Source organism: Pelmatolapia mariae, linkage group LG3_W (genome assembly GCF_036321145.2).
Source record: "Pelmatolapia mariae isolate MD_Pm_ZW linkage group LG3_W, Pm_UMD_F_2, whole genome shotgun sequence".
NCBI classification, from domain to species: Eukaryota; Metazoa; Chordata; class Actinopteri; order Cichliformes; family Cichlidae; genus Pelmatolapia; species Pelmatolapia mariae.
In genome coordinates this window covers 89,431,001-89,456,950 of record NC_086229.1, presented here as the reverse complement: position 1 = coordinate 89,456,950, position 25,950 = coordinate 89,431,001, and the positions used below count along the sequence as shown (strand labels likewise).

General features: G+C 40.6%; 1 protein-coding gene and 1 long non-coding RNA gene across 2 annotated transcripts; both read left to right on the top strand.

Annotated features, from left to right (window-relative positions):
* The first annotated feature begins 2,290 nt into the window (after positions 1 to 2,290).
* On the top strand, positions 2,291 to 3,811 carry LOC134619959 (uncharacterized). The gene is made up of 3 exons (XR_010573576.1): positions 2,291 to 3,432; positions 3,525 to 3,633; positions 3,754 to 3,811. It is a non-coding gene; the product is annotated as an uncharacterized LOC134619959 (long non-coding RNA).
* Positions 3,812 to 12,807: 8,996 nt separating this feature from the next.
* Positions 12,808 to 25,830, top strand: LOC134624097 (NXPE family member 3-like). Its single transcript, XM_063469079.1, has 6 exons — positions 12,808 to 12,822; positions 22,417 to 22,863; positions 23,094 to 23,386; positions 23,997 to 24,067; positions 24,990 to 25,196; positions 25,274 to 25,830. Exons 1-6 carry the CDS (start codon positions 12,808 to 12,810, stop codon positions 25,828 to 25,830), a joined length of 1,590 nt encoding a protein of 529 aa, XP_063325149.1.
* Positions 25,831 to 25,950: the final 120 nt, after the last annotated feature.

Below are 25,950 nucleotides of genomic sequence, written 5' to 3'. Positions count from 1 at the left end.
AATTGGTGAATTGCCTAATTTAATTGAGAAACATTTAGCCCACCTACTACTAAAATTGGAAAGTATATACAATGTACCTCGCAGGTGTATTGATGAATTAGTTGAACAGTTACAATTCATTTCTTCCTCTGCTTCAGGTCCTATTCTAAAACAGATTTTACAGTTAAGCCTAAAAAAGCATAATTGTGCTGTTGATGATTTAGTGATTTCAGATATGGTGGCAGACCTCTGTCAGTGCAACCCAATCACATTGGCTTTTGGAAATAAAGGTCCTCTTTCTACCTCTTACAAAAGAAGCAAATATTTCAAGGAGCATTTTTGTTTGGTGGAACCCACTGAGTATTTGCTTAGTGTTGGGGACCGGAGAAGTTTCCAGTATGTACCTGTTTTAAAGTCCCTGAATGAAGTCTTGAAAAAAAAGGAGATCCAAGATTTCCTCACACAGGCCTCTGAAACAGATACTAGCTCTGAAACACAATACACGTCATTTCGTCATGGCACTAATTTTAAAAACAATAAATTGTTATCAGAAGAGAGTCCAGCCATTTCCCTCATTTTGTATGTGGATGAGTTTGAAGTGTGTAATCCACTTGGCACCTCAAGAAAAAAGCACAAAATTACAGCAGTATATTGGGTTTTAGCTAATGTACCACCATTGCTCAGGTCCTCACTGACATCAATCTACCTAGCCATTCTATGCAAATCTGATGATATAAAACAATTTGGTTACAGTGCTGTCTTTGAGCCACTGTTGAAAGATCTTGCATGCCTAGAAGAAGAAGGACTTTACATTCCCTCATTAGGCATATGTGTCAAAGGAACTGTGTTTTGTGTTGTTGCAGACAACCTTGGTGCACACTCTCTTGGAGGATTTGTGGAGAGTTTCTCAAGTGCGTATGTCTGCAGGTTTTGTCTTGGAGAACGGTCCCAAATCCAAGTAAGTGATGTTCGAAGTGGAGCATTTAGTCAAAGAACAGTACAAGAACACAGGGTACATGTTGACACTGTAAAAGGAGATAAAAATGAGTCTCACTGTTATGGAGTAAAAAAACTGTGCCCACTGACCGAAAACCTAAAACATTTTGATGTTTTATCTGGCTATCCACCGGATTTGCTACATGATCTCTTTGAAGGTATTGTACCTTTGGAATTAGCACTTTGCCTTAGTACCTTAATCAAGGGAAAGTGTTTTACTCTAGACGAGCTCAACAAATCAATTAAACAGTTTCCATACAGATGGGCTGATAAAACTGATGCACCACAACCAGTTCCATTGAATTTTGCAACAAAAAAAACAGTTGGAGGGAATGCGCATGAAAACTGGGCTTTGCTTCGCCTCCTTCCCCTTATAGTTGGGGAAAGAATACCAGAGAGTGAGCCAGCATGGCTGCTGCTTCTCAACCTTAAGGATATAGTTGAACTTGTCCTTTCATCTGTTCATACAGATTCAACAATTTGTTTTCTTGACAGCAAGATTTTTGAGCATCGGCAAAGATTTCAGGAAGTTTTCCCACAGGAAAGACTGATACCAAAACATCATTTCCTAGAGCACTATCCACAACTCATAAAAGCTTTTGGTCCACTTGTTTTTCTGTGGACTATGCGTTTTGAAGCCAAGCACAGCTTTTTTAAGCGTGTGGTGAGGCATACCCACTGTTTTCGAAACATTCTGTTGTCTTTATCAGTGAAGCATCAGTTAATGATTGCCTACCATCTACATGGAAATCAAACAGCCCAGCCCTCTTTACAGGCAACAAAACTATTAACTGTGAATTTGACTGTGCTAAGAGAAGACATTAGGAAAGCAGTGGAAAATAAGTTCCCTGGGGAGTCAAATGTCCAGATGGCAAATACTGTGTCTTACAGTGGCACCAGTTACACCACTGGAATGATCCTGGCACATGGATCAACAGGTGGTCTGCCAGATTTTGTGGAACTGACTCAGATGGTTGTAGTTAATGGAAATGTTGGCTTCATTGTGAAATGCTTAAATGCATGGTATTCTGAACATTTCAGGAGCTTTGAGCTTGAAAACACAAGAAGTGTTAAAGTTATTGAGCCCAGTGATCTGTCTGATATCATCCCGCTGGCAGCATACACTGTAGCAGGGAAGCGTATGGTGACCCTAAAGCACCACATCTATGTGCCGTAGAAGGCACATAGCCATTTCAATACAGTATTGTCAAAGCTGCTTTGTCTTCCTTATTTTAGTTTTTCACTATAGCTCAAATGGTATAATTTTGTGGATAGTAATGTTCAATCAATAATTAGACATTTAGTAGTACAACTACCTTGCTCTGCCTCAAGTCTGTTGCTCTGCCTGAAGTCTCAAATTCTGTTTCGTTTTTTGTTTTCCTTTTTTATGTAGGTATCTCAATGTCTCATCCTGCTAAACTTCGGATCATACTCAAAGACCATAACATTCGAAAATTGGACTTACCACATGGAATCCCTGGAACAGTGGAGGAACTTGAATCTATTGTGAAAGACACTTTTGAGGTTGATGGAAAGTTTACTTTGCACTATAAGGATGCTGACTTTGGAGAAGAATATTTTTCTCTGACATCAACAGGTGATATCAAGGACAAGGACACACTCAAGGTGGTTCAGATTATTGAACCCCCCACAGTTACTCTGACATTTAGTGATGTAGACAGTTCCTTTATATCTGCATCAGAGACCTTGGTCAATGCTTCAGCAATGTCAGAGACTTCCAGTGTGTCCTGTGGCACCAGTTGCTCATCTGGATCTCAGGATACAGTAATTCTTTCCTCACCTGAACATCTGAGTCAGCGTTTACAGCGCTGGCCTACCAGTTTTTCTGTTCCTCGCTTTGCTTATGACACTGAGCTTTTACTTGCTTCAGGAAATGAAGCTTTCAAAAAGGATGGAACTAAACTCAACTTTATTCCAGTTCTTCCAGATATCCTTGAGAAATTGGCTGAAACGATCTTTCAGTATGTTGCCTACCCAACATCTGCACAGTTAGCAGATGTAGCTGAAGCACTTGTTCGACAGCATCCATGCCTTAAAGAACCAGGATCCTATAATGGATGCTATGGATGGCAACAAAGACTAAAATATAAAATGGGCAATTACAGAAGTAAACTCAGAGGGCTTGGGTGCCCTGAGCTGGATGTGAACTCTCTCAAAAGAAAGCAAGCACATGAGAAGACACCTTCAAAGAATCTTAAAAAGCCAAGAAAGGCTGAGGTGAACTATTTGCCACCTAACCCACAAGGAGAAACAGAGGAAAGTTTGGAAAAGGAAAGATTGCAACTTCTTGATGAAGTGAAGAAGAGGAACAACTATCGGATCATCAGTGAAAAAATGGCCAAAACATTCTCGAGTCGCAGACAGGAAGTTGTTAATCTGGCACCACCTGTCAGTGACTTCAAAAGTAGATGGCCTGCACTTTTTGATGCAACACAGGTGATTTTATTAAATAATTTAGAGTATAACTTGTAATTGGGAAATTGTGTATTACATTATCATGTTGTACTGATTGTCTTTTTTTTTTTTAGATAAATGACGAGTTCCAAAGGATCACCACTGTTAACTTGGAAACAACATTCATGGCAAAACTGGACCAGTATTCCGCAAGAATAATGTCCCTGGCCTCTTCAAAAGCAGGTGCTGCAAAAATTAAGATCGAGCGCATCAGGAACATGCTGCAAGAGGTAAGAATCAAAAAAGTGAATATAACTGATAATCTTACACAACAAAAGTTAATTATCTAATTCATTATCTTAGGAGCATTGTTGGCTATCTTTTATTGAAGAGTGAATAAGTGAAAATCGGAGGTGGACAGAGTAAAAATTTGCTAAAATGCACATCACTCAAAACATGCTTTTTATTTTTTATTTTTGTTGTTTTTTGGGTTGTCCAAGTCAAGATTACAGTGATGTACTTGTAACTTAATGGTTAACTGAGCTTTGAGAGAAAAAATAAAACTTGCACCTCATAAGTGTGTTAAAAGGCCTTTAATATAACTTTTGGTCACATTATTGCAAACTGAGGTTGGTAAATTTAAATAGGTACTTTTCATGTAAGGTGACTTGGTAACTTGAGAATACATTAATGTAAGTATTGGTCATGTTGCAGATAACCTGAGGAGACTAACCTGAGTTAATAATTTGGAGTGTTACAAGTATCTTCATCAGCTGCACAATGAATGTTTATGAGGAAGACAAGTTACACAAACACATTAAAGAGGGTGGATAGGAGCTTTTATTGGTTTATCACATCATTGCAAGACTCGTCCACAGGTACTTTTGCACATATTTTACATCTAACAATTATAGTTTAATCCTTAGAACACAACTCAACAAAAACAGTTTAAAATAGTCTCTACATTTAGGTTACATTTACTTTACTCACCTTATCCTACTGTTAGCAAAGGGTGCATTTAAAGCAGCATTTAAAACAGTTTAAATTGTAGTTACAAAGATGAAATCTTTAATTCTTTTAAAAACATATTTAAAATCAATATTTGGCACAATGCAAGTCACATAAATGTAACAGTTTTGACTTTTCACCTAATAAACTGTAAGTTTAAGTTTTGTTTTGCTTTTTTTATTCTCCAGAGTTCGGTGGAAATAAAGAGAGAGGTCGCAATCCGTTGCCTGATGGTGTATCTGAAAGAGAAAGAAGAGGATCTCTTCAGAGAACAGCTGGTAGGTGAATCTCGCATTCTTTTGTGTTTTATTTTTAAATGGCACATAAAATACTGACATGTTTCCATTTAACCTACTTACTTGCCAGGATGGTGAAGAACAGTTCCCAGAAGAAGTGGTAAAGATTGTAGTCACCAGACGTGCAGCAGTGTCTCTCCCAGCCATCGCTAAAATTGTGATTGAAGGAACAGCAGTCCTGGACGACCTTGATGTGCCCAGAGCGTGTGCCTTAATGATGGGGCTTATATACGCTCTCAATCTGAGCTACCCAAAACAAGTAAAGAACACTCTAGAGGTATTCCAGAAGGTATTTCTGGAACTTGATGGGCTTAAAGCCAGTCCACGGGTAATGTCTCTTAAGTGCAAACTTCTGTTGTGAAACGAATGTGAATTGGAGTGTAGCATTCCGATGTGCCTCTTACGTTTTTGTATGCAGTCCTACATGAATGTAGTTTTGAGAGAAGTTCGTATTACATAAAACCTTAGCTTTGGATTGTTCCATTGTTGAACATTAAAATCTTTTTTCATTTCCTTGATTCTGTGACAAGTTGACTAAGTTGATACCAATTTAAGTTAATGTTAATGTACATGGAGTACTTTTTTTTTGCTTAGTCATTTATAATTAAAGGGCTGCGTAATGTTTCATTTATGTTGTATTGACACAGAAGTGTATTACTTTGAAAAAGTTTTGTAATAAAATAATAAATTGGAATAAGTGAAATGGCTTTGTGTGATTTTAGAAAAGTTACTATAGAAACCTAAACTAATTGGCATGGATAATTGTGAGTATGATATTTGTAAAAAAGTTAGTTGGTGTAACTCAACTAATGTAATTTCTCAACTTAATATTACCAGAAATTTTAAGGTTGTATAAACGTAAAATATTAGGTTGTATAAACTTAATTATGCTTTTGGAGGTCAAAGTAAATCATGTTGGTTTGTTAAACAAATTGAGTTAGCCAAACCTAAAAATTACTTGCTGGATTTACTTAATAATATGCAAAATTTGTAACTTAAAAAGCTGAGTGGAAATTGCTGCCTCAATTTTTTAAGTTGAGGCAACAAAATATTTTTTAGAGTGTATGATTTCAGAAATTAGGCAGCTTATAAGCTTCTTAGACCCTTCTGTTAAACCTTAGAAACTGCTGTGTCATATTTGACAGCTCAATGTTGCTTGAGCAACATTCCAAACAGCTGATCCAGAACAGTTTTTATCATCTAACAAATATTTCAAAACTCAGACTAATAGTGTCAAAGGCTGAATTTAAGATAATTATTCATGCTTTTATTTCTTCATGTTTGGATTATTGCAATGGTCTTTTTACTTGTATTAACAAATTAGCTTTAAATTGTCTTCAGACTGTGCAGGATGCTGCAGCAAGACTATTATCAGGCACCAACAGAAGATCTCATATGACTCCAGTTTTGCCCTCCCTTCATTAGTTGCCTGTATGTTTTAGGTTTTATTTTAAAATTTTAGTTCTAACCTTTAGGCCCTACATGGTCAAGTTCCCCAGTATATATCGGACCTGCTGAAACCGCATTCATCTTCCCGAGCTCTAATGTCATCAGGTCAGAGACTGCTGGTGGCCCCACGTGTTCAATTTGAAACTCGTGGTGATCGGGCCTTTCAGGCAGTAGCACCACAGTTGTGGAATTTTCTTACACTGTTTTTACGATGTTCAGACTACACTGATTCTTTTAAAAAGCAGCTGAAGACAGTTTTATATAAACAAGCTTTCAACTAATTTGTTTTTTTATGTTGTATTTTATTGTTTTACATTGTTATATGTTTTTTTTTTTTATTCTTTGTATTGTGAATCCCTTTGTGTGTCACGGTTCTGGGTCGGTGTGACCCAGTATTTTGAGTTATGTTTTGGTTTTGAATGATGGATTTTTCACTGTTATACTGGTGGTGGTGGTGATGATTATTATGATGATAGATTATTATTAGAGTTCCATGTTTTGTTTATTTGTGTCTCGGGTTTTGTGTCTCATGTTAGCATTTAGGTTCCATGTGTTATTTTCTGTCTGTCTCTCAGTGTTGAGTCTGCGTCTTGGTGTAGTGTTCTCGTTTCCTGTTTTATTGTGAAGGTCTGCGTCTCATGTGAGTGTGTTCAGTTTTACCTCTGTCTCGTCTTGTTGATTATTCCCAGCTGTGTCTCCCTTCTGTTGCCCATTCCCTCATTACTACCCAGCGTATTTAAGTCGCGTCTTCTGTGTTTGTAGTTGCTGGTCCGTCTGTGAATCTACCCTGCTTCATCTGTGTGTCTCCCTGCTGTCCGTCGTCTGCTACCTCCTCTCATCCTCCTTCATGTTCAGGTCCTGGTTTTTGTCAGTAGTTTAGTTGTTCTCAGTTTAGATAGTTTTCGGTCCCGTTTGCTGTTTCGTCCTTTTCATTTTGTGTTTAATAAACCACCCTCACACCTGTACTACTGCCTGCGTTTGGATCCTCCTTCATTTTCCACACGGCTCACCTCACTCGCCGTGACAGTGTGATTTTTATCTGTGAAAAGCACTGTATAAATAAATTTTACTTACTTACTTACTAATCAGTGTCCATGAGTACCATTCACAGAGAGTTGGGAAATGGCCGCAACCACAGCATTGTAAGTTGTCAAAAGATGTGCTTTTAGGCCTATTACACTATAATAAATCCGGTTTATAAATATAGTGAAAATGTCCATAAATGTTAACAGCACAGTTAACCTTCAGTCAGGGTGAAGGTAGGGCATGTTTGCCAGCCTGTAGATAAAAACATTTATTGAGTCTGTTTGTCTTTGACCTGATTAACCTGTAGCATTTACCAGAGGGAAGTGGGGGAAAAGGTGAGTTTCCAGGGTGTGAGAGGTCCTTGATGATGATACTGGCTCTCCGCTGAAGTCTGCCAGTATAAATGTCTCTGAGAGGGGTTAGTGAAGTGTCAGTTGCCCACTCTGCCAAAGTTAATTAGCAGTTTTTGGGGTAATTGGGCGTGACGCAACTTCCTGAGAAAGTATAGTCTTTGTTGTGCGTTTCCTACCCGGTGGGAAATGTTTGTGGACCAGGTAAAGTCGCTGAGATATGGACCCCGAGGAATTTAAAGCTTTCTACCCTTTCTACCTCCTCCCCATCAATGTAGAGGCTGGAGTGCTCAGATTGCTTTGTTCTTCTGAAGTCGATTACCATCTCCTTGGTCTTGGCTGTGTTCAGATGCAGGTTGTTGTTGTCACACCATCGCTTCAGGTGCTGAACCTCCTCTCTGTAGGCTGAATCATTGCTGTACCCGATCAGTCCTATGATGGTGGTATCATCAGTAAATTTTATAATGGTGTTACTGGTGTGAATTGGAGAACAGTCATGGGTGAAAAGTAAGTATAAGAGGGGACTGAGGACACACCCCAGTGGGACGCATACATTCAGAATAAGGGGGGGTGTGCCCTCCCATCCTGATGTTCTTGGGGTCTATCACATAGGTTTTACTTTTGTCCAGATGTGTGAGGGTTGTTTGAAGAGCTGTTATTATGGAATCCTCAGTCAACCTGTTTGCCTTGCATGCAAACTGGTATGGATCAAGGTCTGCAGGAATGACAGCCTTAATGTGTGACATGATAATTTTCTCAAAACATTTGGGGATTATGGGCTTTAAAGCAACTGGACGATAATCATTTAAGCAGCTCACTGTGTTTTTCTTGGGCACTGGAATGATGGTGGCTGACTTAGTCCCTCTTTGAAACAGCAGGATAGGTGTTGGTGTCACTGTTTTGTTGGTCAAAGCAAGCAAAGAACTGGTTATGGGTACGCCGTTCATGGGTGTCAGGTAAGGTGATGTCCAGAGAGTTTGTTTGTGTGGGATTGTCTTTGTAGCCAGTGAATGTCTTGATCCCATGCCACTTGTTTCTGGAGTTGTTTGTGCTGAAACGTTCCTCAATGTCCTGTTTGTATTTGCACTGGCTTTTTTATGCCCTTTAGCAGAGATTGGCGTGCCTCTTTGTAGGCTTGTTGGTCTCCTGATTTGAAGACATTGTCTCACATGCTCTTAGTAGAGCTCGCACCTTGCTGTTGAGCCATGGCTTCTGGTCTATTGTTACCCTTTTAGTACAGAAGTTGATGTACGAGAGTACGGCAGATGTGTGGCCCTCCAAGTCTGATCCTTCTGCAGATATACCCCAAACTGTGTTGTCAAAACCATCCTGTTGGCCTGTGGTGGCTTCTGCTGTCCACACTCATACAGTTTTTACCGATAGTCTTTGTCTTTGAATTAGAGGTTTATAAGCAGACATCAGGGACAAAGAGAGATGATCAGAGAGTCCGAGATGAGGCTTTGTAAGCATCTGGAATGTTGGTATAGACCTTGTCCAGTGTGTTATTTTCCCTCGTCGGAAAGCTCACGTTTTTAAAGAATCCAGGCAGGATAGATTTCAGGTTTGCATGGTTAAAATCTCCTGCAACAATCACAGCACAGTCCAGGTGCGTTGTTTGCTGTTTATTAGTGAAGCGCTGGAGCAGCTCCATGGTTAACTTAGCATGACCTGACACATAAATGTGGCGGCACATAAACCGCTTTTATTGTGACCGCTGTGAGCTCTCTCGGCAAATACAAAGGTCTACACTGTACCATCATATACTCTACCTTTCTTCTCTTTTATAGATAGATAGATAGATAGATAGATAGATAGATATTGTGATTGTGCTTAATAGTTACATTTTATTATTGAGGGGCACAGGCAGGACTCCACATGCACACACACACTGAAACAAAACCAAACAAAAAAAAGCCTAGACGAAAGGGCTGGTGCTCAAGACCCCCCATCCCACCCCCACCCCCGCTGCACATCTGCACATGCTGCACAAGTTATTTTGTTATGTGCCAGTGGTGTGATGGTGACAAGGGTTAGGGTTAGGCCAAAATTGTTTTATTACTGTGATCATATCAACTTGTAGTCAAAACAGAAAGGCAAAGTCCATTTTTTTTTTATTGCCAACATCCCTAATTAAAAAAAAACCTGACTATTGCATTACTTGGTTGAGTTTCTTCCTTGCACCGAAATGTTTTGAGGCTGTCGACTACATATGAAAAACTGATGTAGTTTCCTGGTTTGAAAAAGATGAAAATGTGAGGATATGCACACTAGATCATTTCTAGTGGATACTGCAGAATAGCATAAATAGAAACAACTTGCAAAGAGTTGGTTGTCAGTATGTGGCAGACTGCTGCCTACTGAGCCCTCGAGCCCCTCAGGCCTGTGTGCTGAGCCCACTGCTGTTCACTCTGCTGACTCACGACCGTGCAGCAATGCACAGTTACTGCGCGAACCACATCATCAAGTTCGCCAATGACACAACTGTGGTGAGTCTTATCAGCAAGAACAACGAGTCAGCATACAGAGAGGAGGTGAAACAGCTAACAGACTGGTGTAGAGTCAACAACCTGTCTCTAAACATGGACAAAACAAAGGAGATAAATTGCTGACTTCAGGAGAGCACAGAGAGATCACTGTCCACTCAACATCGATGGATACTCTGTGGAGGTCTTACTTTGTTTGTCTTTTCAGTCTTCATGAGAGTCAGGTGTGGGGAAACGCCCGCCTGGCATTTCCTCATTTTAAAATGTAAAAATGTAAGAGGTTTTGTGTCTTTTAGATCATCTGTGTAGAGTTTTACATCCCTCAGTTTGAGTGAGTGGTACTGGCTGGGCAATTTGAGGGAAATTGATGGCCCTATTTAAAGCCAGTCTCTACAAGATGCAGCAGAGAGGAAAGGTGAGCTGTGTTACCAGATCCATGTTCCATTGAGTTTTGTTAATAGAGTTGATTTGGGGGGAAGTTTTGTTAAGTTATACATTAAATTAAGTTCACTGTAAATAAATTGCTCACCTTGGAAACCTGAAATGTCTGCGTAGTCTGCTTCCCTACCACCTTCCTTGATGTTCGAGTCTGACTACCTCACAGTCAAGAGCACCAAATTCCTTGGTGTCCACCTGGCGGAGAACCTCTCCTGGTCCCTCAACACCATCTCCATAACTAAGAAGGTCCAACAGCGTCGCTACTTCCTGCGGAAGCTGAGGAAAGCCCATCTCCCACCATCCATTCTCACCACCTTCTACAGAGTTACTACCGAGAGCATCCTGAGCATCTGCACCACTGTTTGGTATGGTAACTGCACCGCATCGGATCGGAATACCCGACAACAGATAGTGAGAACAGCTGAGAAGATCATTGGAGCCTCTCTTCCCTCCATCACAGACACTTATTGCACCCACTGCATTTGCAAAGCCACCAGGATGGTGGAGGACCCCACACAACCCTCGTACACACTCCTCAACCTGCTGCCTTCTGGCAAGAGATTCCGGAGCATTTGGGCCCTTACTGCCAAACTGTGAAACCGTTTCTTCCCCCAGGCCGACTGGACTGACACACACACACACGGATACCTTTATACACGTCACTACCAAGCACTTATCTGCAGAATCTAATACATACACACACACCTTCATTCTCCAAGTGACTTTTTGCACAATATTCAGTCTTTTGCACATTTCTATTGCACTGTTGTGTCTGCACAGTCTTGTGTCTGTATCATTCTGTTCTGTCTGGTGTTGTACTTTGTCTTTCGTCTTTGTTTTGTTTTTTAGCAATTTTTGCACAAAGAATAGCTACCTTCACAGATGGTGGACTGAACCAATTTTTTTGTTTTGATTGTTTTTCAAATATTATGAATTATATTACATTTTTCATTAAGGTGGTAGCACTTTCTATTACAGCTTGATATAAAGTGGTAATTAGTAAGGTAACAAGGCAGAAACAAGAATGTATTAATATGGTAAAATTATTACCACCCAACTGCCAAAGAAATAACCAGTTAATATCACGGCAATATTATGGTAGCAACAGTGGGTTGTAGTGAGTAATATTACACTAAAATTTATGTAATTAGATAATAAGGCCCAAAAACTGGAAATAATAATGTGGAAATAAAAACATGCCCATGAGACAAAACCAACTGGTAATGGTAGAGTAATATCTGGGTAAAGTTATGATAACTTGCTAGCCATAAGATGGTAATGTCTGTGAGTTTGAATTTTCACATTTTTATATGCATTTAATGTATAATTATTAATACAAATCTCATAATAATAAGATAATGGTTATATATTAGACATCAACATGTCTAATATATAATAAAACAGAAGACTCTTATACCATCTTTCCTACAATCTATAATCATAAATGAAAGTGTTCATGAAAAGCAAACAGTGCCAGTGACAAATATTTGACCATGTTTGTATACTGTTCTTGTCCTCTTCAAAGCTAAGTATAAATGATATAAGATATTTAAACATAATTAGTGGTAGGATGATTTCTATTTCCCTAAAAGGGATACCTATTACAACATGTTAGAATAAAACCTTACTAATTAGTCTGTGCATATACTTTTTCCCCTCTTTGTATGGGTGTACTATAGGTTTTTACTTAGTGCAGCTTAGCGTTTTGCTTAGTGTTACAGAAATAGCTTGTCAAAACACTGTTTCATATACTTATAAATGTATTTTATATATTCATACAAATATATAACATATCTCTTTAGCCATAGGCTGTTGTTTTAATATGACATCATCAGTTTTTCTTTCATTCGCTCCACCTATTCTAACTCCACCCACATAACGACATCGGTAATAAAAGGACAAAAGTACACTGTTACATTGTTGCGTAACGATTAGATATTACATGTATTTTATCTCATGTGACCACCCTTTTGCAATAACCACCTGGAAGCCAAGAAGTCAAAACAAAGAGAACTAATAATTACCTGTAAAGCAGCACGAAAACCTTCGTCACTGGGTCTAAAAGAATCTCCTCCATTGAGGTAAAAAAGAATTTTGAAAAACAAATGTCAGATTTTCATTTATTTAGCATTGTTAATGTACTTGCCTTTGTTTAATATTATGTATTATTTTTGAGCATATATTAGTTAATATTCTTATTCTCAAATCCAGTACCAGGTGAACTGGTCATCGTACAACACTGAACCCAGAGATGATGAGTGTTTTCCAATCATGAAGTTTCACCTTTGTAACGAGAAACTTCGCACTTGCCTTGGATACATCTTCCTTTTCTTGGTTGTGTTTATCTTTATGTTAATGCTATACATCATGGACATCCTGGAGGTGAGGACTTTTGCTTCATTCATTAATTACTAATTACTGTGTATATGCATTGTTCCATTCAGTTTGCAAAATGGTATATGAAAAGTAGGGACAAGAAATTATATATCTATATATATATCTATAGATATATATAGTTCAGTTGTTGATTGTTTGTAGGCCTTTCTGCCTTTAGTTTTGTATTTAATAACTGGAAAGCATATTCGGTTAAGTTGAGATGAGGTAACTGACGTGGCCATTGTGTAATATCCCATTTCTTTGCCTTGAGATTTTTGAGGGGGGGGTGTTGCACTAAGCTGTATGTTTTTGTGAGCAACGTATACCACTGTAAACTTGCTAAATTTGCTACTGTTGACTGCTACTTCTGTCAGCCGTCAGATCATCTCTGAACCCTAGTGACAGCCATATTCTGTGCAACGTCTCCACGATGGTATGCTTCGGACCACAAGCTGTTTCTCTACTTCTCCATGCTCCTCTCCTTCTGTCATCCTGTTACAAAATTACAGTAAATAAAAACTTATTTTTTAAAATTAAAGTGAAAAGCTATCCACTCATCCATCCATTTTCTGCTACAAGTCCCGTTTAAGGAAGCAGCATTCTAAACAGAGAAGCCATGGTATCGTAAACTATAAATAACCACTTGTTGATCTTTTAGTGCTGCCTTTTATTGTCTGGTACAAGAACAAAATGGTCAGCCTGTTTGTTTCAGTAGGGTTGGCTCAAACACAGGATATTGAGGCTTGTCACTTATAATCTGGTTATAGTTTAACACTGCCAAATGCGAGTACACTAATATGAAAATTGTGTTTCTGGATAAATACCTAATACATAATGGCACTACAAAAGAATAGTATGCACTGTCACAAGCACAGACACTTGCTAGTTAGCCTAGCCAGTGTATAATGCTATTACATAATTATTTTTGCACTTCACAATTTCAACAATCCATTTAAACTCTTCTTACTAATGGTTGAATGATTTAGAGTGGTAATATGCTCCATATAGTGGCCACAGATGTCAGTACCTTATAAACAAATACAGTGCTGTGCAGACATAAATACATTGTAACTAGTGGACTAGTAAGTGGAATCACAAAATAAACACTGTTACTGTACACTCCTTCTGTCACGGATGGGTGCTGTGGTGGGCAGGATGAGGACCCTCAACTCAAAAAGGCAGCTTTATTGGGGTGTTGATACTCAAAACACAAACTCATGAAGAATGAGCCAAACTAGAAACTAATAACTTAAACAATAGGGAAACCAGAAATACTAGGAAACTAGGAGCAAAGTAACTTGGAAACACAGAGGAAACACACAGCACATGGAAGACAAACGGGAAGACCTAGGCCTAAAATACACAGGGAGGATAACGAGAGGATGGGGAACAGGTGGAAACACAGCTCGGACTAATCAGACATAATGAGACAGGGGGAAAGCGAAACTCAAAACACTGAACACAGGACACGAGACTACCAAAGTAAAACAGGAAACACAAGACAGGCACAGAGACGCAGACTTGACCAGGAGGCACACCTGACAAGGAAGACACAGGAGATGCACGAACATAGAGACTGGGAGACTAGACGAGAAATTTGTAACACAGGAGAGGCAAAGAAGCAAAATCCAAGATCCAAAATTCACTAAAATACAACAAGACACTAACAGCAACAACCAATATTAATAATCAAAAAACAAAAACTGAGTCAGTAGACTCAGGACCATGACACCTCCCTGCTGAATTCCACTTTTCTAAAAAAAAACAAAAGAAAGAGAGAGAGAGAGAGAGAGAGAGAGAGAGAGAGAGAGAGAGAGAGAGAGAGAGAGAGAGAGAGAAGAAGAAGAAGAAAAAAATGTAACCAGTAAAACACACCAGTCACAGAACATACAACTGTGAACCAGGTTTTTTTTTTTTTTTTTTTTAATTAAAAAAGCAAAGATACACTCCCCGTGGGGCAATTTTTTTAAGGTGAGCTGTGCAGCAGGCGAAGGTAGGACCCAGACGCAGGAATCCAAGACCAGGAATTAACTTAAAGTAGCAACTTGTTTGGAATATTTCACCCAAATGTAAAACAGTCCAAAACCTAAACCCTGGGTCACTCCAAACATCCCCAACACAACGAGATAGCAGAGACGAAAACAGCAGTCCAGGTGCTGACCAGGTGGCAGGTGGCAACAACAAAACTGTCAAAACATACCCTCTTAGATGAGCTCTAGCTAGACGTAGATTAGGCATCCCCCCTGCTCTTTGCTTTGGCTATGGAGTCTCTGGCCATTGCAGTTAGGAACAGCTCTCATATTGTAGGTATATCCAGTGGTCCTGACAAATCCATGATAACTTTATATGCAGATGATCAAATCAAATCAAATCAAATCACTTTTATTGTCACATCACATGTGCAGGTACACTGGTACAGTACATGTGAGTGAAATTCTTGTGTGCGAGCTTCACAAGCAACAGAGTTGTGCAAAATACAATAATGTAAAACAAGCAAAATATAAAAATGGCTAATCTAAAAAGTAATAAATATATGTACAATATGTAAAGGTATATACATTACTGAATGAAAGGGGAGCTCGCGACGAGGCTGCCATACTCGGCGTCATCTTGGTTGATGTGGCCATGACACTGTCAGATGCCAGGCTCTCTTTGCCTTCCCTGCGTCACGTCATCAACAAATTTAGGCAACTCTCTGGTGCCACTGGCAGATGTTCTTGATTCCGGCTTTATCTCTGGCTTGCCTTTTAAAATCACCACCAGTTACTTCAAATACCTCTGTATTAATATTCCCAGAAACCCTAAGCTACTATTTAAATTGAACACTTGCCCCACTTTCTTTGACTGGATGTGTCAATATAATTAAAATAGTGGTACTTCCTAAATTTATTCATCTCTTCCAAAACATAATCATCTTTCTCATGTCATAATTTTTTAAAACTATTGACTCTATCATTATGCCTTTCATCTGGACAAATAAACCCCAAAGAATTGCAAAGGCACACTTGCAGAAACCTACCATTGACGGCGGATTAGACCTCCCAGTTTTTGGGCACTATTATTGGGCTTGCAACGCCAGAACGTAGGTTTTCTGGAATAATGTTTCAGCTGTTCCTGGTGTTCAGAAAGGAAGCTGTCCTTCCTGGCCTTTTATAGAGGTGCACAACGGTAAATCCATTTTTGGTACATCGCTTGATGTTATTTTGTTTTCTAAGCCAAACATATCTACCAAATTTCTTAGTAAAGATTTTGTCCTAGGTCATTCTCTTCGAATCTTAAAGCAAGTTAGTGGTGCTTTGTGCCTTCCAGACCTATCCATTTTTGCCCCCATAACTCAAAACCTTTCTTTTTTACCTGGCTTGATGGACCCTGTGTATAAGCATTGGTCAGAATTACGTCTTCACACTATTAAGGCCCTCTACATTGTCAACTGTTTTGATTCATTTGCTCAGCTGCAATCAAAATTTATGCTTCCCTCTGCTCATTTATTTCAGTACTTACAAATCAGGAATTTCGTTAAACAGTCTTTCTGCCATCTGGATCAACCCCCTGCTCATAGTGACTTCTATGATTATTTGATTAAAAATCCCACTTCCAAACACCTAATCAGCCAGTTTACTAAACTTTTTACCCTTACAGCACCTACACACCACATCAGGGATGCTTGGGTTAAGGACATGGAAGTAGAGATATCAGACGCTTTATGGGCCAGTGGGTTGAAGAAGATTAAAGAATGCTCTGTTAATGGCAGATTACAACTTTCAACAGTTCAAAGTCGTTCGTTGCTTGCAGTTCTCTAAAACAAAGCTAGGCAGTATTTTTCTGTCTATTTTGTAATTGTGTGATAAATCAGCATAATAAAGCAATGGAAGGAACCCTTGGCCACCTGTTCTGGTTCTGCCCCACACTCAGGAGTTTCTAGGAAGAGATATTTAATATATATAACCAGATTTATGACTTAAAATTAAAGCCAGATGGTATACTTGCAGTGCTAGGCTGCGCCCTAACCTCATTGGCTCTTCGATGTCGTCTTCAGAAAGCCTTAAAATTTGGCATGATTGCAGATAAAAGACTTATTCTTAGAGCCTGGAAATCACCATCTCCTCCCTTGTTTAGGGTTTGGCTACGTGAGATGAAGAGGTTTGTTATCATCTGGCTAACACTCACTTTAAATTTGTCAAAATCTGGGGCCCTTTTCTCAATCATATTAACAGAGATTCAACATAATCTTTAATCTTTAACGTTGTTCCCCACATCTTTTGGACTTGGTGAACTCTCTGTTGCCCTGTCTAACTTTACACAGAAGATCATCTTCTTCGGAATCTAGCATTTCTCTTGAACTTTTGATTTGGAGTGACTAACCGGTGTTTTTTTTTCTTTCTTCTGTTAAATTGACATCCCTGAGTCTACGCTTGTTTATAACATACACAATTATTCTGTATTGTATTATTCACAGATGAGATCCTCTCTTAAGTTAACTAGAGTGGCACATATCCTCAGAATCTTGTATGTTTTAGGAGCATTGCTTTTAGGAACAATTTGTGATAGTATTTTGTGGTCTGATTGGTCTTTCAACATGGATTCTTACATTTGCAGTCCAACATGTGTATGTTACCTATTTCTCAGTTAGCTATCCACGTTTTCTTTTTGAAAGGTACTAATCTAACTTTTATCTCAAAGACCAAGTCTTTTATTTGGTAAAACCTCTATCTGCCATGACTTCATCACCAGGATTCAGGTATTTTAATATTCCAAAGTCCATTGTGATAAATTTGTCACTACATGACAAAATTTATCACAATGGACTAGTCCACATGGTGCAACAGGTACCAAATATTTGACTGTGTTGTGTGAATAATAATGGCTGTATGATTCCCCTCGTGAGATCAGATTTCTGGATTTCTGTAAAAGCACCTCACTGCAGTCTATAATGCATGTAGTATTCAGAAAGTTCTTCATTTAAGGCTGCAGGCATAGTTGCTTGAATAGTGTCTCTTTGCAGTCAAGGAATTAATGGTCAAAAAAACTTCCTCCAGTTTGTTTAACTAGTGTGAGTCGATCTTGCTAGCCATGCTCTGTGATATATGAAACTGGCGGCTTAGGTCACCTATTGCACGGTTACTCTTTAATTTCACAAGTGTCATAAGGACTTGATCTTGTACAGCCATTGTAAATCCATTGTTGTCATATCTATATCTATATTCAACACAAGGGTCCATGACCCACAAGAGGGTCATGGACCCCCTATTGATCCTCTATCTAATCACACAAGCCAAGGTTTGAAAGCGGGTATAGGTCACAATCAGCCATGGTTTCGGGTGAACCCATAGTGAAACCTAGCCCAACCCTATCATGTGAAATATTGAGGTAAAATGGCCCAGGATGTGAGTGGTCGTTAAGGCGCCTGGGGAACGATCTCGAAACTGGATTGCAGATGGCAGACAGTTGGTGTCGTAAGCCACCGCCTCTGTTCAAAGAGGGTCGTTCACAGTGGACATAGATGGCTTCTTTCACTCCGCTTTCAAACCATCTCTATTCTCTGTTCAAAATGTGAACATTGGCATCCTCGAAAGAGTGACCTTTGTCCTTTAGATGCAGATGGACTGCTGAGTCTTGTCCTGTCGAGGTGGCTCTTCTGTGTTGTGCCATGCATTTATGAAGTGGCTGTTTGGTCTCTCCAATGTAAAGGTCTGAGCATTCCTCGCTGCACTGTACAGCATACACTACATTATTAAGTTTGTGTTTAGGAGTTTTGTCTTTGGGATGAACCAGTTTTTGTCTGAGTGTGTTGCTGGGTCTGAAGTAAACTGTGATGTCGTGCTTGGAGAAGATTCTCCTGAGTTTTATCAATACACGGTATTGTAGGGTCCTGACTACTGTGACACCTGTGTTCCAGAGGGTGGTTGGGAGCCAAAGAGGAGGTACTGGTCCTCATGTGTGGGCTTCCGGTAAACCTCAGTGTTGAGGTTTCCATTCTCTTTAGTGCACATGGCACAGACCAGGAATGGCAAACTGATCCTTTGTGTCTTCCCTGGTGAACTTTATGTTTTTATCCACTTGGTTTTGATTTTGACCCAGGTGTCATCAACAAATCTGTAACGCTAGCTAACATCACCACATGTAGCCCCGCTCTTTTAAAGTAATCTTACCTTGTAAAAATATTACGCCCCAACAGTACAAGCTAGCTACCGCTCGTTTTTAGTAAGCTGATGTACTCGTCACAAATAATACTTTGATAGTCCTTGTCTTATGTCTGTGTATTCGGCTTTGCCTCCTCCCTGTCTCGTGATGTCTGACTAGTCCCAGCTGTGTCTCCCTCCTCTTCATCCCTCTGTGTATTTTAGCCCTGTGTCTTCTTCTGTTTGTTGTTGGTTCTTCTGCGTGTTCTCTTGTACTTCTCAAGTATATCACCTGCTGAGTTCTTTATGTTCCCAGTCCTGTGTCTCTCGCTGTTGGTCTGCATGTTCTGTGTTTCCACGTTTCAGGTTTTTATGTTTCATGCTGCTTCCAGTTTAGGTTTTTGTGTTAGTTTAGTCGCTTGCATGCTCAACTGTCATTTGTCTTTCATTTGGCTACTGTAAAAAATAAATAAATAAAAAAAGGTCACTCCTAGTCAGTGCCTGCGCTTGGGTCCTTCTCTCAACGTTCCACACGTCTGCCACCAAAGCCATAACAGAAATCAAATGCCCTGCTTGAGACAGTGCAATTCAGCGGAGGCACATAGTCTAGGATTCCCCAAAACTCCAGCCATACTGGAATGACATTCAATGAATACATTCACTGTATTCAAACACAAATTCCTTTAGACTTACCTTTAGTCTAATCTTCTAGACCAGGGGTGTCCAACTCTAGGCCTCAAGGGCAGAGAAACCCGCAGGTTTTAGATCTCACCCTGGGTCAACACACCTGAATCAAATGATTGGTTCATTACCTGGCCTCTGGAGAACTTCAGGACATGTTGAGGAGGTAATTTAGCCATTTAAATCAGCTGTGTTGGATCAAGGGCACATCTAAAACCTGCAGGACGTCGACCCTTGAGGCCTGGAGTTGGACAACCCTGCTTTAGACTATACGCACTATTGGTGGGCAGTAAAAAGACTGTTCCTAGAAAATGGCTAAGCCCAAGGCCACCAACAATAGAAAACCTCTTCGCTAAACAAACACCACAAACCAACAAAAGAAAAACCCAGTTCAATAGTCCAACCCCCGGTCCAGTGGCAGCAAACACAGTTCTGGTGGCCGACCCGGAGGGCAGCAAAACAAGTGGGACCTGCTGTGGGTTAGGCAGCAGTGGAAAAACACCGCTGTCCAGAAAGCTCATAGAGATGGTAGTGGAGGAGAGGTAATTGTCAAAAAACGCTACCTGTATGTGTCTTTTGTGTGGATCAAAAGACTGGGTTACGCTCCGGCAGTAACCCCATAGCTGTGCGAGCGATCCTTCCTCCGTGGCAACTCCTGAGTCTGCTGGGTCCATGGTGGTTGGCGGGATCATTCTGTCACGGTTTGGCAGGGCAAACTGTGGGGATGTGGGGAAAGGAGGACCCAGGCGCGGAGCTCTGTGTATAAGCAGTGCGTTTATTTACAGTGTATTGAACCAAACAATAAATCCCCATGCTCTTCCCTGACTCCCGTGTCTTTGTGCTCTCCGCTCCCGTGTCTCAGCACTCCCCGTGCTGGCTGCTGTCTGGAACTCCACACCTCTCCTGGGGACACAATAGAAGCAGCCGTCAGGACACATACAACCGCGGGCATACACACGCTAACTAAGCTCAACTGGATGACTAACGTGGAGTCTCACGCAGTGGCGGTCCTAGCCTGTTTGGCGCCCCGGGCGAACACGCCCTCTGGCGCCCCCCCCCCCCCCCCACACACACACACACACACACACGCACGCACACACACACATATGAAGAGAGAGAGAGAGAGAGTATGCAAACGGCTACCAAACAGCCATCATAATTCGTCATACAGTGAGAACAGGACAAATCAACAATTGACACTGACTAATTAATATTATATTATTGTATATATTGTTTGGAGTTTAGTCTGTTACTGTTACTATTTTTACCATTTCTTCTTGGAGAAACTGTAACCCACATAATTTCCTTAGGGATTAAGAAAGTATTCTGATTCTTAATGTTTTAGGATACATGACCTGCCATTATCCAATGACACATCTGCTTACCTGTATCTTTTGCTCGTTTCTCCTTGTAGGAGCCATAATTAAATGTATTGAATTTTAATGATCACTGGGTTTTCATTTGTTTGGTTGCTATGGTGATGTGTAACGGAAGTCACGTGGGTGCTAGCGGTGACATTAAGAGGGCGTTGTCAGTCTGTCTTTCACTGGTCCGAACTGTGATGTTTGAATCGCGAGCCGATCACGTTGCTCTGTAAACTTTTCAAGCACTTTAATAAACAAGCAAGCAATTCCACCTCTCGCATTATTGCGTACAGTTGACAGCGCGTCAGGCAAATAGGCAAGCTCAGTCCCCAGCATCTAGCGACTGTGGAAGTCGCTACACTCCTCTTCTTTCTCTTTTTTTTAAACTTTAAAAACGGGTTGTGTGTGAGACTTTAAATCAACAAAATATAAAATATACATTTTAAATTGTTATTGATCCCTTTACCCCGAGTCCTGAAGTGTATATTTATGTTCTTACTCTTCTTATATTTGTTGTTTGTTTACTTGCACTGCTGTAACTGGAGCCTCGTCGTCTCGTCTCTCTATATACTGGACTGTATGTAGTGGAGATGACAATAAAGTTTACTTTGACTTCAGCAGCGAGCAGGCGCACCGAGGGCTCTCGCGCTCACTTTTTGTATATAGAAAAACATCGGTGCAAATTATAAGTCTGTATCATAATGTCTGCAGTTTTCGTGTTGTTGGTTTGTTTTTATTTTGTTTTATTTTGCGAGTTGGTTATTAGATGCTGCTCCAGCCAGCCAGAGAATCCCCCGCCGCCCCGCCCTCTCCTCCCTGTGCCGCAAGCAGCAAGCGCACCTCGCAAACGGAGGGCGCCCTTACTCCCAGCAAATGGGCGATAGAAAACCGATCGGTGCCTATGCCATCCCCAGTATGCGCTGGCTGATGTCGGGGCAGCATGAGTACGAGCAATTTTTTTATTTTGCCGATGCCCGTGATGCCGCCCCCCACCACGATGCCGCCCTGGGCAACCGCCCGTGTCGCCCGTATCTAAAACCGCTACTGGTCTCACGCAATGATCCCGCGTCGGTGGGAGCTCCACGACTCTCCTAAGTAGCTCCCCCGACGAGCCCTGATCCACAGCAGGTGTGTGGCTTCGGGCGTGGCCAGTCCGCCAGCAGGGCCACTCCCACCAGGCCTGAAGGCGCCTGCAAACCGGCGCTCGCAGAAACACATACACACATCCACAAACAGGGAGAAGAGGGACAGCAACACCAAATATACATACAATACAAGACAAGTCCATAACTGCTCAGGGACCCTGGGTCGCTCAGACCCAGAACCCTGACACTTTCATTATACTGTGCTAGGAACTAAAGATGAATACCTGTATGATGTATACCTGGTTGAATGTCCTTTGTCAATGTCATACTCTCTCCTTTTTCCATTTTCAGATTAAAGTGAACACCACCTTCATCATTCCAAGACCTGCCACTGTCACTCCACCTGTTGACATGCATTACGACTTCTGCAAGTTAAAACCACTGTCCACCAAGGAAGCTCTTGAAGAACAACGCCTATTAGAGTCCATCACTTGGCCTGAAACTCCATCTTTACCATCACCTCTTTCCCTGAGCAGTACCAGTCACCCAGCCCACAGTGCCTTCACCATTCTCCCAAGGTGGGGAGGGGAACAGTGGCACATAGGAGATAAACTTGAGGTTATGATTCAAATGCACGATTTCCAGGGACACTTGAAGAGGTCTGGGGGAGATGTCTTACTTGCCCGGCTGCATAACATAACCCTTGGTGCTGGTGTGGCAGGGCAAGTGTTAGATCATCTTAATGGCTCCTACTCTGCTATATTTACTTTACTTTGGGAAGGAAATGCACAGGTTCAGGTGACGTTCATTACGTTAACTATTATTGCTTGTTTGCTTTTGAAGCTAACATCAAGTGGTCACATCACAAGATTCATTTTGTGGCACTTCACATTAGCTTCTTTTTCATCTCCAGACCATTTGCCAGTCTATGATAAATCTTGATTTCACTTGATTGTTCTATTGGTGACAAGTGCAGTCTATAAAACAATCAGAGCAGGTTATAAAATTCAAATTATTTGTCCTACCAGGTGATACTGGTTCACCCCAGTGAGGCAGTCACAGAGCTGCGAAGGCTGAACACAGAACATCCTGACAGGATTTTCTTCAAGAGCCAGTTCCGCTTAGGCTCAGTCACTGAAACTACCACTTGTAATGTGTGTCTACGTCCAACCCAGCAGCCTGTGTGCAACTACACTGACCTCCATACAAATGAGCCATGGTTCTGCTACAAGCCAAAAAATCTAAGCTGTGATACCAGGATCAGCAACTTCAATGGAGGATATAAACAAAAAATTAGCACCATGGAGAAGCTCTTTCAGAGGTAAGCATTTCCTATATGTCAAAGGTGGTAAATCTCTGGAGTTTTATGTATGAAGAGGCAGAACTAAAAGTAATCAGTTAAAATCAAAGTAAAACAATTTTATTACAGCCCTACTGATGTATTAGCAGGCAGCTGTCAAGTATTTTGCTATCTGATATTATCAGTAGTATTGGCATTTCTGATGGCTGATAGGTGAAATTTTAAAAAGTGAAGAAAAGATGGGAGAAGCAACTGTCAACCATGTTATGAGTATTGATGTGGCATAGTTCAGTGGCACCAGAGAGACTGCAACTTCACTATTGACAACATGCATTTGCAATGCAGCAAACTACAGCCAAAGGATGTGAGCAGAGTTGGACAAAGCATAAATGAGTAACTCACGATTTGTTGTGACAGTGAAAGAAGTTTACTTTTAAACTGTATTGTGATGTTCTTTTTATGTTAATGTGCCTGAAAGGGGGGAAAAAGTCACCAGCTTGTCTGACAGCTGATGTGTCAAACCCAAGCTGTTTTTGCTGACAGCTGTGTTTGATTCAATTCTAGTTTAGAAAACATTAAATTTCTCTCCCATTTTTTGTTAAAATATTTTATTTTGTGTTCTTTCCCTAAGTGGTGTCAATCTGAAAGTCGCTATTCCTGCTTCAGGGGCGGCCAGTGTCAACGTTTTGCCCAAACAGAACGGTAAAGCCTGATTCTTTACTATTGGTGTCTCTAACTAAAAAAAAAACTGAAAGGAGATGGCTACAAATTTTGACCTGTTGACAGGGAATAAAAACATTTCTAGAACATTTATACCTTCTTTTAGATAGTGGAGAATGATGTAGATGAAACCTGTTGAAAGACTTGTTAAGAGTAAGAGTTTAAGAGTAAGTGGAGTACTTACAGTAATTCACTAAAACACTGTGGATGTTGCACTGATTGCAAGCAGTTTATTATTCATTTTACTATTCTATTATCTCCTAAAATAAGGAGGTCTATTATGAGAATACAAGATATGGAATTGGCCAGTAAAAATTAAACCCCTTCCCAGATTTGAATTAGGCTGATCTTCCTTTGTATTTTGTAAGATTACCTTCAGCTTGCTTTCAGTAATATTGTTTGGCATAGATAGCTCCCTTTAAGTCTCATTCAGTTCTCTTGGATTTGTCTTTGAAGTGACTTCCGGATTTCCCTCGCTTAGTCAAACAGTGGTTGTTCAACTTGAGTTTTGTTTTAAGTAACTTGACATAAGTCATAATTTAAAAAATTGCAGAGATCATAGTGATAAAGCTTCCAGAAAGTTACCCACACTTAGCAGCAGTAGTGGTAAAAGTGCATAGAAAATCTTCAACAGATGATGGACCACATTAAAATCTAGTTAGGTTTAGGACCACTGTGGGCTGGTCCCTATAACGTCTTAATCACACATCAGATATAAAATCTGAATTGAATGAGTACAGAAGTATGTTTAACTTTAGCTGTGTAAAAATGTGTTCTCTCTTTAGTGATTGTATCATAGCTGCTTTCAGTTTTGATATTTTCTACATCGTCTGATGTTTACTATGTGTATATAATAAATACACAAATATACAATTGTGTGTTTGTTTTATTGACCTCCTCTCAGGTCAGTCAGAGGTGTCCAGCGGCACCGTGGGGTCTGGACCCTCTGGCTATTACTTTCAGGGTGTGTGGAGAGGACTAGGTGTGACCCCAGTTCATCAGTTCAACTCTTCCTCAGCCATCACTCAGTGTCTAAAAGGAAAAATCGTTCATATGTATGGAGATTCCACCATGAGGCAGTGGTTTGAGTACCTTGATGCAGCACTACCAGGTAGCAGATCTACTAAACCTTTCTGGCATAGACTGATTTACTGCAGCTTAACTTATTCCCTCTGTAATCCTTTTTAGATCTAAAGGCATTTAACATGCATAGCCAGAAAACAATTGGACCTTTGATGTCCCTGGACTACAAAAACAACATTTTGGTAACATACCGCACCCACGGTCCTCCTCTACGGTCCGTCAGTGTCCCAGCCATTGAGCTGCATTATATTGCCAATGAGCTCGACAAGGTGCCTGGAGGCAGGGACACAGTCATAGTACTTGGTATCTGGGCACACTTTGGCACTTTCCCTATTGAGTTCTTTATCCGCCGGCTGCAGACTATCCGCAGAGCGATGGTCCGGCTGCTGTCCAGGGCTCCAGACACACTGATTGTCATTCGGACCGGAAACCCCAAAGGTTTGAAGGCCTTCCTTCATGCATCTACTAACAGTGATTGGTACTCATTACAGCAGGACAAGGTGCTCAGGGATATGTTCAAAGAACTGAATGTCCATCTAGTGGATGCCTGGGAGATGGTCGTGGCCCACCATCTGCCACATGAGCTCCACCCACAACCTCCAATTATCAAGAACATGATTAATGTTCTTTTGTCCTACATATGTCCTCGAAAGGGTGGATAGATGGTAAATGGTAAATGGCCTATATTTGTATAGCGCTTTTCTAGTCCCTAAGGACCCCAAAGCGCTTTACACAACCAGTCATCCACCCATTCACACACACATTCACACGCTGATGAAGAT

What these genes read in the sequence shown, in the direction of transcription:
- LOC134624097 (XM_063469079.1), top strand. An exon ending in CGTTTTGCCCAAACAGAACG is followed by an intron (nt 24,068 to 24,989) that starts GTAAAGCCTGAT and finishes ACCTCCTCTCAG; the next exon opens with GTCAGTCAGAGGTGTCCAGC. An exon ending in CCTTGATGCAGCACTACCAG is followed by an intron (nt 25,197 to 25,273) that starts GTAGCAGATCTA and finishes AATCCTTTTTAG; the next exon opens with ATCTAAAGGCATTTAACATG.